Here is a 17,610-nt window from a genome sequence, read left to right as displayed (position 1 = left end):
CCCACACCCTCCGCCACAACCATCCAAACCTACCCAATCATTAGGGCCCAGCTCAAGTCCACCTCCTCCATGTAGTTCTTTCAACCTCCTGACCCCACAATGTTCCACCTGATGCTAATAAAACAAGAATGGCTGAAGGCCACTCTTCAGGCACTGCTTTGTCATATCCTGCCTTAAGTTGCTACATTTTGTAAAATAAAAATGTAATTATAACAATGCAACAGTATTGCTAAAGTTTAGAAGCCAGAGAAACAGTCATCTCTAATATTTTGATATATTTCTTTCTGCTCTTTTTCCTATGTATGTTTCCCATACATAGGACATACAATTAAAGCATATAGACCACTTTGCTTCCTGGTTTTCTTTTACTCAATATATAAGAAAAAAGAAGTATAACTGAGGACAATGAAATAATGCAGGGGGCACCATGAGAAGATGGAGGAGCAACTCACCCTGTTGGAAGAGGAGAGTGAGAAAGAAAGGCATCATAGCAGTTATTGTCACAACTGAATATCCAATGACCTGCCAGATTTAGCCAGAAGGAGAGAAGAGAAGGCAAAAGGAAGGGGGTGTGTAGAAGCAAGAGGCATGAAGCAGTATTGTCCATCCCAGATACTGCAGGGAGTTCACTGAGGGTGGCAAGGAACCAGTACAGCATAGAAGGTTTGGGTGCCACGCCAAGCAACATGAATTCCATCTGCCAATGACAGGGAGCCACGGAATATGTTAATAGGTGCTGGGGCCAAATGCATTGATGAAATTGCTGGCTTTTGATGACATATACAGCTACTGTAGTTGTCTACTCAATATCCAACCTCCCCTTCTTCCCAGTAGAATCCTGGTTTTGTTAAGGGTGGCAGTTAAAATACTTAGCCCCCCAAACTTCCTCGTGGTCTGGGGAGGCCCTGTGACCCAGTCCTGTCAATTAGATACAAGCAGGTCAGTGAGGATACTGAGAAAGCTTTTGGAGGTTCGGCTGGTATATATCTTTTTTCTTCCTCTCTTTTTCTATTTCTCTTGCCTAGAATAGGAACACAAATCCTGGAGGTGGAGCAGCCACCTTGTGACCATGAGGAAGAAAACCACACAAATCCTGATGACTTACATGAGCAGCTGCATTTGTATTGGACTATCTGCAGTCTGATCTCTTGTCATGTGATGAAAATTGATCTCCATTTGCTTCAGCTACTGAGTTGGGTTTCTGTTCATGCAACTGAATGCAGTCCTGTTTAATATAATATTACCTCCATTTCTTGGAAACTCACAATGAACATGGCATATTAAAGATTCTGGGAAGTCCTATTTTAACTATGTTTAACCTAATATTAAAATTATTGCACTACCAAATACTTTTTCCTCACAACACTTACAGAAGTTTGGAAAATGATGCTCTTCTTGTGTTGATTCAGTAGATAAATAAATAGTTGTGATATTCTCCCAAGATACAGAATACAGGGGGAGTAACATGTTAGCAAGGAAAGATGATGAGTTTAGTTTTGAACTTGTTGAGTTTGAGGTATCTAAGTAGAGTGGTCCATAGACAGTTGGATATATAGCTCTGAAGCTTACAAGTGAGATTTTGGAGTGAGTAAGGTAGGTGGTGGTTAAACCCATGGGCTCTGGGGGTTAAACTGTGATTGTTAAGGTAGAAAACATTCTACCAAGTGTTTTTTACCAATGAGAAAATTAGCAGCCTAGTTTTAGATTCCTTCCTCTTAACTGCTTTGCTATAGCACCTCTCTCAAAAGAAAAAATGTAAAGAATACTCTGCTTATAACCAGACACACAGGAGTTCAAATCCTGACTTGTCACATTACTTAGTGGCTTTGTGACTTTGGCTCAAATATTTAACTTTTCTGAGCTTCAGTCCCCTTATCAGGGAGATCACAACCTAACCTTAGAGAGTTGTTGTGAGCATGATGTTCAACATATAATACCTGGCAAATTGGATCTGTTCATTCAATGCTAATTCCTTTCTCCATCTAAGCTAGAGAACATTTCTTGCTTCATATTTTCATTTTCTGTGGAATGTCTTTCATAGATGTAGAGGAACACTTAAATGAAGCCAGGGCAACTATTTAGCTTCTGCCTATTGAATTATCTACATATAATTTGAAGATCCAATGTCGGGACAGGTCAAGAGAGATTGTATGTACATGATGGATTTGTATTTTACTATTTTATGTATTTAACAAAATTAAGTGCTTCCTGTGTGTCTTGCACTTTTCTAAGCAAGCACTTCATAAGTATTAACTCATTTAATATTCAAAATAATCTTATGAATTAGGCACTATTATTATTCCCATATGGCAGATGTGTAAATGATGCATTGAGAGGTTAAGTAACTTGACCACTGTCACACAGTTAGTAAGCTTTGGAGCCCGGATTCAAACCTAGGGAGTCAGACCCCATAGTCCATGCTTTTATCCACTATACTACTATGTAAAAGATGTAAATAAAAGGAATCAACCCATACTGTTTAATGTCCTTTTATCTTCCTGAGGCCTTTGGTAATTATTTCTTTTATCTATTTTCCTACATTAAAAAAAATGGTAATTTGTCTCAGAGCATCTTTTAATCTTAGAAATAGCAATATGTACAGAAAGTTTTAGCCATTTAGAGGGAAAAATACTTAAAATGTGTCAATAGCAGCTATCTCTGTAATAACAACAGAACTGTTCTTGTTTTTTTTTTTTTTTTTTTTTTTTTTTTTTAATTTTCTAGGCTCCATATAATTAATTTAAACATGAGAGAGCATGCGTGCATTTTTTTTTTCTTCAAGAAAAGTACTGGTTACCTTCCTGGAAGACTACATGTATTTTTCAAAGGCTCTCACTCCCTTCCTAGGAATGAGCAGCTGTAGCCAGGAAGCACATGAAATAAGAAACAGTGCCAGTAGCAGGAGGCCTAGGTTAAAGCTTAAGGAAATTCCCAAGATGATGTTTCTAAAGGGCATGTGAAGGGCATAGACCAGGTAGAAAACAAAATCTAGGATTATTCCAATGGAAACAATTCTCCATTTTATCTTCTTCCAATAGCCTTCCAGTTCAAAGAAAGATAAGACTGTACTCATGGAAAACTGATAGATAAACAATGATTTTTTTAATCTGAAAACTCAGTTCCTATCTCCGGTGTATATTTGTTTGGCCATTACATCTTTCACGTTACTTTTTCTTTGTGTAAATGGGCACAACTATTCCCTCCCACATATTGATTCTGTGCAGATAAACGAGATAATGTTTATAGTTCCATGGAGGAAGGACATTAGATATACTCAAAATATCACTATTTTCAGTCCTTCTTTTCTTTGGAAATAGATAGCAATGCCACATGTATACATGTTGTTGAAGAGTCAAATTTTCCATAGAGGTGATCACTTTTTCAGAAAATAGATACTTGGTCCATTAAGGACTAAAAGTTTCTTTAAAAAATTTTAATGATTTTCAAATTTAGCAATTCAAATTTGTTAATTTATTCTTTAAATTAATATTTATTGAATGCTTACTATATGCAATGCAATTTAATGGAAATCATTCCTTTTGATTAAACAAAATATATTTTACCTTTTATTAATAATGGTAAGATATCAATATATAAAAAGGGGATTTTAGTTGGCTTCAAATGTAACATCAGGCGACATCACAAAGCTGCTAATTCATTTTTAGTCTACAGAAATATAAGCCCTAGACCTAAATTAAAGGAACTATTAGTTCTGCTCCATTCTACATTGATCAGACAAACCTGGAGTTGAGGTCTAGGTACACAGAACAAACTAAAGTATATCTGTGAGGGGTAAATAGAATGGTGAAAAGTTTGGAAATCACGTCATATGGGCAATTGAACACTTGGAGAAGAGGATACTTAAAAGGAAGCAATAAAACTTGACTTCAACTCTTCAAATAACCTATCAGAAGAGAAATTGGACTTACTCTGTACAGTTGCAGGCGACTAACTATAAACATAGATAGAACTTTAAGAAGAGAGATGTCCCAGTTAAATAAAACAGTGCCAGAAATAAGTGGGACTGCTTGAGGCTTTTGTTTATTGAGATTTTTAGAACATAAATTGAATGACCACTGGATAGACATTTTGTGGAGAGGGTTCCCAATAGGGTGAGAAGTTGGGCCCAAGGGTCCCTTCTTATTCGGAACGTCCTATGACCCATTAAGAACCTCACATACTGTACTAAGTTATAATAGAGAGTGATGCCGTTATAGCTTTTGGGTGCTTTGCCTCCTCATTAAAAGGCCTCAGACTGCTGTAGGCTTTGGGGTTTTTTTTTTTTTTTTTTTTTTGGTCCCTATGGATACTTCTTATAGTTTCCCCACCCCCTCCCCATCCTTATTACCTCAGGTTGCCTCAACTTACTCTGTCTTTAATAGCATCCTGTTCCATTCTAATCTGCTGTGGTCTAGAAAAACATCATAACCAAACATATCAAACTTGTATGAATAATTTAAATGAGGACCTGAAGGGCTCTCCCTTGAGTAAGGTCTTTGGTGCATAGACTTTTTTGCCATCTATTATATTTTAGTTATTAAAGGCCCTTTAAGCTTTCTTCCAAGTTCCCAGGAATATTCTAAATTTCATTTGTCAGTTATCTGGCTTCTGGAAACTTGTTATTTCAATTCTCTATAAGTTTGCTAAGCTTCCTACTAATTCATAAAGTTACAAAAAAAATTCTGAATCCATTACTGAAATTTTCAAAAACACAAAATCATAGGCATTGATATACTTAACATTGACCAAGATTTTCCTTATATAGGTAAACTTTTTCTGGATAGCATCTTCAAAATGAAAATATAATTTGTAACTAAAATTAGACTATATAAGCAAATGAAGTTGATTAGAATGCTGGCTACTTTTCTCTCGGGAGCTGCTTCATATATAAAGTATCCGTGTAGAATGTACAGATACCTTTACGACATGGGAAATCATTCGGAGTTCATTGGTTTTCTCCTTAGTCCCTATATAACAATAGTTTCAACATAACTCAGTCAAAAACATTTAATGAACATTTACTGCAGGTGTTCCCAGTTAAGGGCAATAAAGAATATAAGAAAAACATAACATTTGTACAAAGTGAGTTTTAAAGACTTCTCTACCATTAATGAGCTTATTAAAGGAAATAAGAACCAGTTATAGAACAATCAAGGAAGTATATCATCAATGCAGGGTTCGTGCAGATAGTAAATGCTTTTGAAATGTGTAATGAGAAATGGAGTAGTTCTATGCTGGCTTTGTCAGCACATATACTAAAATTGGAAGATCAGCATGGCCCCTGCACAAGGATGGCATACAACTTTGTGAAGTGTTCCATGTTTTTAACAATATATTGTATTCTTGAAAAATGCTAAGAGAGTGGGTGTAAAGTGTTCTCACCACAAGAATGATAAATATGTGAGGTAATGCATATGTTAATTAGCTAGATTTAGTCATTCTGCAATAAGTGCATACTTTAAAACATGATATTGTACATGAAAAATACATAACAATTTTATCTGTCAATTTAAAAAATGGAGTTCTGCCTAAATATACTAGATTCAAAAGTTAATAATAAATGTGCATTTTTTCTTTCCTTCCTTCTTTCTTTTCTTTCAATTTGCCTTGGCAATTAGGTTAATATTTGTGCTGAAAGCCTTTGGTTGTTGTAATTTCCTATCATTTATTTGGTAAAAACAATTGGAAAGGTGTTTCAGTGATTCTATTAAGAGCATATAAGATATGAAAGCCCAACATTGCCAGTATTAGAAAACTCAAAGGGTTTGTTTTCTAAAGTGGATGATGCTGTACGAATTGCTGTCTCATACCTTTTGCCACTTCCCAGTGTTGGCCAGGAGAATAATTTTAATGTCTCCCAAATGGATTATGCTGACCTCAACCCAGTTCCTCCCGGGAGATATAAATTTATAAGTTCCTGGCTGGGTCATTGTAAATAATATCTACATATACCCCAAAGCTCTGAATTGTCCTCATCTGTAGCAGACTCAACAAATGAATGGTATCTGTGAAGTAGTTAATTTTCTGGAAAATATTCAAAGGCGCAAAATGAGCTCTGCAGTACAAAATTACTTTCGACTTAACTTTTGCCAATTTCCCTGGATGTGTATGTAGAATTATATTTTCACAGAGCTTGCAAAAGTCCCAGACTCAACTGCTATTTAATCTCCTTCCAGAAGCACCAGCCCTGAGCAATCCTATCTACAATTAGCTGCGTGTGGTTGCTACTAAACTGTTCCCCATCAGTTATTTCCTAACATTATTGTTTCACAGCACAACATTCTCCGTAGAGTTAGAGTGCTAGGAAGGACCAAAGAGTTCTTTTTGTCATGCCCCTGCCTCTAGACAAGGATGTTCTTAAACTGCCCACTAGTCAATCTTGTGACCTTGTTCTTTTAGCAACCTGAGTTTGAATTCAGGAACACCTTTTACACCAAAATGCGAACACCCTCGGATCATGTAGGCAGTGACTGTTTAGCAGAGATGCCCACCTGATACAGGCGGCAGAGAAGTGGCGAAAGCCACTCAGCAGTTAGCGCTGTCTCGGCGCCCGAGACCCAGGGGTTGAGTTGGGGGGTTCCGTCCCTGGTCGTGGGACTCCCGGAGAAGGGGTGGCGGGAGGAAGAAGGAGGAGGGTTTGTTTTGCTGGGGGTGTGTGGGAAGTAGGCGCTAGCCTGTTTCGCGGTTTTTTAAGCCCCTTGGCATGCCCTGACCTGATCAAGAGGGAGTCAACCGCTCTCAGGAATGTTCCAGGAGAAGGTGGGAGACTGCTTCCCCGAGGAGGCCTGTGGGTGCTGGAGGGCACCGGGGGGTCACAGGGAGATGCAGGGCGTGCGCCGGGAGGGGCGCGAGGGCAGCTGGGGGCCAGGCTGAGGCGGGCGGGACGAGCGGGCTTCGAGGCGGCGGGGGCGCCCGGTGGGACGCGGGGGACCCCTCCCCGGGCGGCGGCGGCGACCCGGCCGCGCGGGCTGCACCGCCCGGGCTGTCAAGCGCGGGGGGCGGGCGGGAGGAAGGGGTGGAGGTGCGAGGGGAGGAGGGCTGGCACCGGAGCGCCGCGGTGTCGGTGCAATAAAAATGCATCCCATGGAACTGCCCATGGAGAAGGACGGGACCGAGACGCGGCGGCCAGAGGAGGTGGTAAGAGCGGAGGAGGACGCCCAGGAGGAGGCGGCGGCGGCGGCCGGGAAGTGAAAGGTCTCGCAAAGTTCAGCAGCGGCTGTGGGCGCCGAGCCCCGGGCTAGCGGCGGACGAGCCCGCGGGGCCGCTCGGCGGGGCAGCGCGGCCAGGCCGGCTATGGTCCCGGGGCTCCCGCCGCCCCCCAGCTGCCCGGGCCCCGCCAGGCCGGTGCGCCAGGGTCACCCCGCCGCCCGGCGCGGCCCCGGCCCGCTGCTCCTCGCCGCCGGCGCCCACTGACCGAGCCCGGCGCCCCAGGAGGACGAGGAAATAAAGAGCCCCAGTTCCTTCGGAGGACTGTTGGCGCTTCAGCCCGCAGCCGAGAGGTCTCGGCTCCCTCTCGCACCCGCCTGACCCGGCTGCTCCCGGCTCCTCCCGGCCATGGGGAGCTGCGCGCGGCTGCTGCTGCTCTGGGGCTGCTCCGCGGTGGCCGCAGGTGGGTGGTGACGCGGCCGGGCCCCCACCCCCTTCCCTCGCTCCTTCTCTTCCCCAGCTCGGGACTCGGAGGTGCAGGGGAGCCCAGGCTGGGAGCGCAGAGCTCTGCTCCCGAGGGTGAAATGAGTGGCCATGTTCCGCCTCCTTTCCCTGGGGCCCCGCAGTTTCAAATACTATTGATTTTTTTTTTTTTGCAACTGAGATACACATGCCCTTGGATAACCCGATATCCTGGGTGCGCCCTGCCGGAGATACTGCGACTGGGGCCTCTTTCTCGGTTTGGCTCGTAAAAAACTGCCTTTCCACTCTGTGAGGGAACAAAGGACCCAGCTCGCCATCCCCCGGCACTTCATGGCCTGAGGAATGATGAGGAGGGGTGGCCCAGCGACCCTGGGCGCGCGTGGGCCGGGGCCGGTCTCTCCTTTAGAGCGATCACCAGTGTCCCCGACCTCATGCTGGGTTTTAGGGAACCAGGTAGGGACACCTGGGGCGGGGTGAGCGCCCTCTCCGCGGTGCAGTGGCTGGAACGCAGTGGGACTCTGAGTTGGGATAGTAGGTGGTGATCACCCTTGGGTTTGCACGGAGCTGGCTGGCGGCCCCTGGGGAATTGGTACCCTGGCCGAGGCTCGGCAGGAGGTCGGAGGCGGGTCTGCTCCCTGTCTCGGTTACTGGACAACAGACAGAGGCGTCGACAGATGCCCTCTTCCCTCCCACTCCCATCCTGGCTTGCTTGGGCCGCCCTAGGCCACCGGTTCCTGGCTCGTCGTTTCTATATTCGGGAGCCCCTTCTGCGCGTCTCCCTCCCCGCCCCCTCCCTTGCGGGTCACCCGGTTTCCAGGCAGCCGTAAGTGCAGCCGTGTGGGTGAGGGGCAGAGACGTGAGGGACTCTGCAGCCATCCAGTCTCTCATGCAAACCTCGCCTGCTCCAGAAAGGGGAGCGTGGGCTAGAGGGACGGACTGGTGGACAGAGAGCATTGTCGCACGCATCTCTTCACTTCGGCTTTTTCCACTCCCCTCCGGAGCCTCTGGCACCCGGTAAAATCCAGGTTTCAGAGTCTGCATCCCAAACCAGTCGGAGTCACAGCATCTGTGGTAAACTTGGATAGTCACTTTAGGGATTTCCAAGTAATTTGCCCACGGATTATTTGGCTCAAATCTTTTCTGGACTTACTAGTTTTCAGGGCATTTAAAATTTTTCAGTACTTTTCCCGAGAAGCTGTTAAAGGTCTAAGATTTTACTTTAATTCTTTCTGCTTATGCACTTTAAACAGTAAACTTTAATGAACCTTTCCCGTTTCAAACCATGTTATGGCAAAAACATGCAAGCAATCGAGAGGTTGTAAATAAATATCACAAGGCAAATGTTTCAGGTTAAAAATACTTGTACAGGCAGTATATGATTTTCCCCGAAATGCTTTACAGGTGAGTCATAGCACACTGTGTGTTTGTGTGATTCTGGCCACAAGCAATTGTTGCCCCAGCTAATCAGAAAAGTGGCAAACAGAGTCCAGGTATAATGCACACTTTAATTTGACATTTAAAAAATAAGGCCTAAGGAAGCTGTTTATTTTGGTTGCAAGGCTATGTGGGGTTGGCGATTGTCAGCGTGTGAGAAGTCTCTGTTTCAGCCTAAGCTGTCATTTGGCTCCCTCCAACACTACTGTGATAACAGTTCAGAGGTACTGCTTTTTAAGAAGCAGAAACATTCAATTAGCCAGAATTTAGGGTTTGCCTTTTCCCTCTTTTTCTCTCTGTTTTAACCTTTAAAATAGATAATTCTGCTTAAGGTATTCATAATTAAAATGACAAACCCAAATTAAAGGATTATAATATGTAGTCAGAATGTTAATAAGTGGATAATGTTTATCATTTTCAGTAATTTTGAAACATTAAAGTCTGTTGGACCTTTGTTTGGGAGGAAGAGTGTGTTTCTTTAAGAAGGTGTTTCAGTTCACAGATAATGTTTAAAGGTGCTGTTAGTGGCGGCCAGACTGTAAACATTCTCCTGTTAAGCAAACAGGTAACTACTATATAACCTGTCACAGGTAGAAACCCTTAACAGACAGAGAGCTTGTAGTGTAAAATAAGCTTTCCTGCCATTTGGCAGCTTTGAGGGGTTTTTTTTGTAGCTACATTTACTTAATATTGGAAATGGATATTGCACATTTGAGCTCCAGTGGTCTCTAGCTTTGCCTCCCCCTAAATGAGGTCCCATTGTATATATATTAAATATCTCATATTGCTTTTCCTAGGCAATGCATCCCTTCATTGGCTTAAAAATATAAAGAAAATAGAATTCTACATTTCCTCCTAAATGCATTCTCATAATAAATGTGTTGGATAATGCTAAAGACTCCAATTATATTTGAAAGGCTAAATTAAGTGATCTTATAAACATGTTTTTTTAAGGCTTGTCTTCAAAAACAAATATATTTCAAATACATAAAATGTTTATAAGGCTAAGTACTTGAAAAGTTTTAGGCCAATAATCTTCACCCTGATGATTTCATATTCCCTCTTCTCACCCTTTACCTCAAGTGATTTTTCCTCTTATGTGAATTTTACATCTGAACATAAAAAAACCAAACACCCCCCACTCGCACACACTTGTATACACAAATGCATTGTGAATGCAGAACAGTGTTCATGCTCAAATTTGGTAGAACTTCCCCTTTATTGATAGTCTCAAGCTCTTGGCAGGTGGGATGCCTTTGTCTGTTGCAGATGGACTAGGTAGCTGGAAGAGCTTTCCAGATGGATTTGTCTTGAATAGCATATGCTTTCCCTTCCTTAGGACTGAGTGGAGTAGCTGGACTCAGTTCACGCTGTGAAAAAGCCTGCAACCCTCGGATGGGAAATTTGGCCTTGGGGAGAAAACTCTGGGCGGACACCACCTGTGGCCAGAATGCCACTGAACTGTACTGCTTCTACAGTGAAAACACTGACCTGACGTGTCGGCAGCCCAAGTGTGACAAGTGCAATGCTGCCCATCCTCACCTGGCTCACCTGCCGTCTGCCATGGCAGACTCGTCCTTCAGGTTTCCTCGCACGTGGTGGCAGTCAGCGGAGGATGTGCACAGAGAAAAGATCCAGTTAGACCTGGAAGCTGAATTCTACTTCACTCATCTAATTATGGTGTTTAAGTCCCCCAGACCAGCAGCCATGGTGCTCGACCGGTCCCAGGACTTTGGGAAAACATGGAAGCCTTATAAGTACTTTGCAACTAACTGCTCAGCCACATTTGGCCTGGAAGATGATGTTGTCAAGAAGGGAGCTATTTGCACTTCTAGATACTCCAGTCCTTTTCCGTGCACTGGAGGAGAGGTAAGGGCACCAGTTTAACTCAACACTGTAAGGAAGGTAGAAAAATGTTACCAGCCCACATTTTTTTTAAAGCATGAAGCTTACTTGTAGGAACATGAATGAAATTAGAATTTTTCATGAGCTTTATTTGTCATAAATTATTTCTCAGCCTTAGACATGGATGTGTAGTCATTTTCAAGTAGATCACCTACTGGCTGGGTTTAAGTCAGAATTCTAAAATTCTAATCTTTTTCATTTTAAAAAAGAGCAGACACACATCATCACTCTACCATAGAGGCTTAGAGAGCTACTGATTTCTTCAGTTAGTGGGACTACTTATTGTGTTTCTGAAGGGGGAAGAGTTACTGAGACAGCCTGTTCCTGGAGCCCACACAGGGTATCTTCCTGATACTGTTAACATAAATAGGAAGTAAATAAAAACAAAGCCAAGGAAGAAAAAAAATCTGTTTGTCAGAAGGATACTTTGTATGACATGGAGTTTTATTGTTAAGATTCTAAGAGTGTGTAGCAGACAGATGAAGGTAGCTTCTGTTAAGACACAAAGGTTCTCTGTCGGTTGCAGACACATCGGTTCCAGTTTAGGCACTTGGGTCTATCCTGGACCCAAGGCCATCTGAAGCTCATTCTGCAAAACAGTCTCCTTAGCTACTGATCCAATTTATGTATGAAATGTTTTCTCTTTGTTTAATATTTCTCTTCCCCTAAGGGGGAAACAGGTCCTTTTAACTTATGTGACAGTACCTAGAAAAGTGCGCTGCCCACCCCCCAACTATAGGAGAACATTCAGAGAAAACTGAATGAAAGCAGATTAAGAGGATATTGTACCTTCAGTAAGTAGATCAATAAATGTTGATTCAGAAAAAAGAGAAGAAAGAGTATAATCTTTCTAATTCTAATACATGTCATGAACATATAGACTAGATAAGTGGTTCTCAGCTAGGGGTGTTTCCCCACACCCCCACCCCCAGAGGACACTGGGACATTTGGCAATGTGTGGAGACATTTTTGCTGGGGGGAGGAACACACTGGCATCTAGTGGGTGGAGGCCAGGGCTGCTGCTAAACCTCAGACAATGCATGAAACAGCATTCCCCACCCCACCCCCAACAAAGAATTATCTAGCCCAAAATGTCAATAGTACCAAGGTTGAGAAAGCCTGGACTGTTAGGCACACATCCAGTGCATGTGTTACAATGACTACAGAAACTAGAATAAGCACTCTACTGGCATCAGTTATACAGCTGTTCCCAGACTGGTTGCATTTAATAAGCTTTTACTGAGCCCCTGCCATGTGTCAGTTGCTGTATACAGTACTACCATTCTGCTTTTAGAGTGGAGTGTGGGCAGTGCTTGTCAGGGGCTTGATGAAAATGTTGATTTGGGAACTCCTTTCCCTCACTGCCATAGACACATGGGGACTTTTGCCATATCATCCAGCTAGTTCTTCCGTGTGTACCCTGAAGACACCTCCAAGAATAGTGCCACTGGCATCAGAGCCAAGTAGGACATGACACAAGCAGCACACCAACTTTTCCATTCTTATTCATGGTCCCTAAAGTTGGCTTAATGTTGTAAGCTGGTTTGCACCCTGTCATGATGGGCATTTTTAAAGATACCAGGACAGGAAAGAGACAGATAAGTTAGACTCACTGTTTTGTTGTGTGGAGGACACTTTGTATTGAAAACAAATGAATGGCTTGAACTCTCAAATTGCCTTGGAATCGATCTATGGGCTCATATCGGCTCTCTGCATCTCAGTGCTACTGGGCCATGTGTATCTAGGAAGCAGCGAGAATACAGTTTTAGTAACCAGGTGGCAGGCTTGCTCGCTTAGCAAATATCACATTCAATTTATTACAATGGTCTAGAATTACACAGAGATGCTAAAGTAACATTTAACTAACCTATAGTGGAAGTGCAATCTTGTGTTCTTTAAAGCCAGACTACTTACTGCCATCACGCTTACATCAAATTCTAAGCAGACAGAAACTAAAATTTATGTTAGTTATTTCTATAGGCAGACACTTTCTAGACCGAGTTTGTAAACATTTTAATTGCAGTTGTTATTTCAGCAGACTTATGTTTTAATGGTAAGAAAAACATCAAGCGTGACCTAGTTCCTTCTAGAGCATCATTTGCAAGTGTACATTAAGTCATTATAGAATTTCTTCCCTTCAGAGGACAGGTTTGGCAGCTAATCTACTTTCCCTAGAAAGTAGAGAAGAGAATCTTCCTCCAAGATAAGGACCATACAGAATCTACCTGGAAATGATTTTTACCTGCCTTTCCTCTGTCACTTTGGAATATAAATTAGTGCTGAGTTACAAATTTATTTTGCAGTTACAACTCTATATCATCAGTGTCCATCTTTCGAAATTGAGTGTTCTGAAAAATAAGCTAATTAATCTAGCTTCAAATAAGAAGTCTCAAATTTCATGTATTGCTTATTTATAATACGATAGATTTCTATCTTCCTCCATTCTATATAAGACTTCTTGAGACTTCTCTACGTATTATCCTACTACTTAGGCTAACATAAACATATCCCAGACTTAATTTGTTTCTAGCATTCATTGAAAAATACTGCTTTGGGTTTTGAGAGCTGGTAGCTTCATGTCTGAGGAATCAGATACCTCCATCGACAGAGTTGAAGGCACCAGTCATCTGAAAGAGGACTTTAAAAACATAGGCCCAAAAATCCACTCAGAACACTTTTTAAATGAACATTAAACCTGCTACACAGAAACTTCCTAAACTGGCCAGCTGTTTTAAAGAATGGGACAGTTATCCTAAAATGTGTCCCTACCCAGGAGATGAGATTGAGGCTCAGAGGTAAAGTGATTTGCCCAACAACACACAGTTAGTTATGTGACAGAGCTAGGACTGGCCCAAGTCTTTTTTCCTTAAGTCTAGTATTTGTCCCATAAAACTATGTTCTCCTTCTATTATTGACCCCCAAGACCCGCTGGCAGAGAGACATATTCATGTCTCCCTCCTCCCTCACTCTCTTAAAGCCATTTGCTGCTATTCCCTTGGATATGACATGAAGGTAAAAAAGAATCTCCCAAACAATTTTCTCCTGAGCATAATGTCCTCTGAGATGTCAGTGGTATTCTGGGAATAAAAGGTTCCATTGTCAAATTAGGCTGGGAAACACTGACTGGATTTAACGAAGTTAAACATTTATAAATACATTAATATTTATAAGAATATTATTTATTAAGTACCCTGTCTTTTCAAATGGGAGATCTAGGATGTGACATTCCCAAACGTATTTGGCTATGGTACCCTCTTTTTGCTGAACTCCAGTTACTATCTTTCAGGACTCTAGAGACCCACAGGGCCCAATGTGGGAAATTCTGGGATAGAGGTATAAAGTGTTCCCAAAACCCTGGTGAAAGGCACAGACAGGCCTGGGGCTGATACCAAGTTTGACATCAAGACTGTCTGTCAATTGAGGGCTTAGTCTTCTATTTAGTTGGAGCAGTAGATAATAATAACCCTGAAGCTAAAGATGATGGGTTAATTAGGCTTTTTCAGCAGGTAAAGAGGCACCCTCAGCTCACCTCTGGGTACAGAAAACACCAGGAAGTGGGGAGATGTAGCAAACCATTTTAGGTTCCACACAGTCAGGTCTTGTGAAACTGGAATTTTGATTATCACTGTTTAGGAAACAGCATCTGTTCCAGTGACCCAAAAGCAACTCTAAAAGGGATGTGGTTATTGTCTCCTTAGAAGTGAGCATCACTTGCTCCCTGCTCTATTAACTCTCTATTAAAAGAACTCTATTCAAAATTGGATAGCAACCAACAGATTTTTTTTTTTTCTCCAGGGTATTATGACTATATAACACTCAAAGGAAGGGCTGTAAAGTCAGTGGCAGCAGTACAAAGAAGCCACGAACAGAGGGAGTAGCTGGGTCTTGATGCAATACTTAATAGACAAGGATTGTTAAAAAGGGTAAGGATTGTGTCCGGTCTTATTTACCTCTGTATCCCCAGCAGTTAGCACATTGCTTGGATCATAGTAGGTAGTCAATAAACCAAATGAATAAATGAGATGACAAGCAGGAATGGGGTAGGAGAAATGACAGAGAGGGAGAAATGAATAAGCAGCCTTGGACAGGGGATGGGATTCAGAGACCCTGGTTCATGTGGAAAAGCTGAGTTGACAGTCATATGAGACCAGTTACGGTGTTGGAAGGGCAATTAACAAAGGATTTTAAATAATGTTTATTCACCCATTCATTCAACTAATTTTCAAGCTACCATCAGATCCTATTCCAGGTGCTAGGGATATAGCAGTAGACACATAAAAATCCCTGATCCCATGAAACTTAGGTTCTAGTAGGGGAGAAGGTGAGATAGAGAACAAAGAGGTAAAATATACCATATGTCAGAGTGTGATAAATACTACGGAGAAAATACAACAGGGCAGGGGATGAGGAATGCTGGCAGGGAAGGTTTTGCTATTTTTAAAACAAATTGAATGATTTGTGTTTGGTGGGATGGACAGTGACAAGGACATTGACTTCTAGGCAAATTTTCATGAGTGAACAAAATCTATAATTAAGAGTCACATTTCTTTCAACCTACAGATATGGGAAAATGAAATTGACTTTTAATTAATGTGATATACATTGATAAAAATCCCTTTTGCTAGTGCTTCTTAGAATGAGAGCGTTTGAAAAGGAATGCAAATGTCCTCGATGGAAAAGAAATATTACCCATGAATAATCTGAAGCCTAAATAGAGTTTAAGTGACTTGTCTACAATGACTCAGCTGAAATGTGTATTTCCTGACTTCTGGCCCAGTGCTGTTTCCACTGTACTAAGTTAAAATTCCTTTGTGCCAAGTCAGGTGGTGTGAAAGATAAAGAAACTATGTATGTTCCTTTCCTTCACAGTCCTTTCAACCTACCAGGTAAGACAGTAAATGTGATAATTTATGGACTGTAATTAAATTATATGAGATAGCATATGATTAATCCCCCAAATATGTTTTGTAGAGAATATGCCTTTCAAGATCCAAATATTTGCCTCTTTAGGCCACTGAAAGGATTGTGTTTCAATGCCTTGTGATAAGTCACAAGTATGCAGAAAATGATGAATTGTATAGTCAGGTTTTTATGGGCATTTATATTCATAATATGTTAAACAATATTTAGGATTTTTTAAACTTAAAAGATAAAACAAAGTAGTATATGAGTAGGAATGCTTTCTAACCACTACTCTGGTTAGCTACTCGTTTTCTTCAATTAGTGAAATCTGCTCATGTCCATTTCTGCAGTAGCAATAGTCTTGAGTCATGGTGACAGCTAGTATCTACGGAAGCCTCCCCACGTGCCAGGCCCTCTAAGTGCACTGCATTCCTTATTCTCACAAGAACCTCATTAGTTAGGTACCAATATTACGTCGAGTTTACAGACATGAAGAAACTGAGACTTAGTAAGTCAAAGTAACTCACTTGGAGTCAAATAAGTAATGAGCTAACCTATGCCAGAGCTGGGATAATTAGCTTGTCTTGAAATTATTTATATGATTAGGCTTTATTAAAACTCCAGAATTTAAAAAGAAAAGAAAAACTAACTGAAACAAAATTGCTCTGGTAATTATTAGGTATTGTGTAGAACTTACAGTTTAACTGATAATTTGTAATATGGTTACATGCACTTTGCATAATAAAGTTACTATTTTTTTACATTATATAGAAAAATTATCTATAACAAGTGAAGATGGTTTGACTTAATGTTATCCAAAATCATTTAAAATAAACTGTATGGAAATGAATATCACCATTCTTCAGTACTGTTTAGCATACTTTTTATTTGATTGGTTTGTTATTTAAGGGGAGAGGAGTACTTTTTATCTAGCTAGTAATTACTTTAAGTAGTTTTCCTAAATTAGTCATCTAATGTATCAATGTTTTACCTTACATCATATTCTCAGCTATAATTTTGTTGAATCTACTTGAAAATAAAATGTTGTATATATTTATATAGAGTGATTTGATTATACACACCCTGGGGCTACTCTCTTTCTTTAAGGGTGGGGCTAGAGATTGATAACAGCATGTTTCCAGGGAAAAAAATGCCTTTGGTTTAAAGAAAATCCACAGAGTGGTTATCATTTAAAATTATTTAAGGAAGCTACATAAAAATAAGAACAAACCCAGACATTGAATCATTACACTTTGACCTATTGATTTCAAAGGATAGATTCCCCCACTCCCAGCAAAATAATACCATTTCTAGCTATTAAAAAAAAAGTCTGCTTAGCATTTGTTTGCTTTGCATTTGTTATATTTGATGGTTTAACTTTGCCAATATTTGGTTAAACTATTCTGAAAACTTTGAGAAATCAGAGTGTAAAATGTTGAGTTAATAATGACTCATCAAAAAATTAAGGCATGAAAATGAAGAACAGATGAGAACTGGAGCTCAGGTATATCCAGGGATTAGAGGTGGCTCTAAGGAATGGAGAGCCCTGGAAACCAGAATGGGGGTTCTAAGGGTGGGGCTCTGGAAGATGTATCATGCCAGACATCGTAGAAGTGATTGTCTTTGATCAGTAATCAAGAAGTGTCTGAAGACACAGTGAGTGTAATCTCTCCCTCCTCTGCACTCTGTGCCACTCACATTAACTACTATACCATGTGCCTATCTCTCCTACTTGGTGGT

At 41.2% G+C, this 17,610-nt stretch overlaps 1 protein-coding gene and 1 pseudogene across 4 annotated transcripts in view; both read left to right on the top strand.

Annotated features, from left to right (window-relative positions):
* Positions 1 to 5,231: 5,231 nt before the first annotated feature.
* Positions 5,232 to 5,326, top strand: LOC138397731 (U6 spliceosomal RNA; annotated as a pseudogene).
* Positions 5,327 to 6,715: 1,389 nt separating this feature from the next.
* NTN4 (netrin 4) overlaps positions 6,716 to 17,610 on the top strand; it is a 104,522-nt gene continuing 93,627 nt past the window's right edge. For 2 of the 4 annotated variants that reach the window (XM_069489901.1, XM_069489899.1), the window contains exons 1-2: positions 7,098 to 7,609; positions 10,403 to 10,932. In XM_069489901.1, coding sequence (XP_069346002.1) covers positions 7,555 to 7,609; positions 10,403 to 10,932 — 585 coding nt within the window. In that variant the 5' untranslated portion in view covers positions 7,098 to 7,554. Of the gene's footprint in view, positions 6,760 to 7,097; positions 7,610 to 7,669; positions 8,083 to 10,402; positions 10,933 to 17,610 lie in introns of those variants that run through there. The other 2 variants (XM_069489902.1, XM_069489900.1) reach the window with 2 other exon arrangements.

Source organism: Eulemur rufifrons, chromosome 16, assembly GCF_041146395.1.
Source record: "Eulemur rufifrons isolate Redbay chromosome 16, OSU_ERuf_1, whole genome shotgun sequence".
In the NCBI taxonomy this organism is placed as follows: Eukaryota; Metazoa; Chordata; class Mammalia; order Primates; family Lemuridae; genus Eulemur; species Eulemur rufifrons.
The sequence above is the reverse complement of the archived record's forward strand: the minus strand, read 5'-3'. Positions and strand labels throughout refer to the sequence as shown.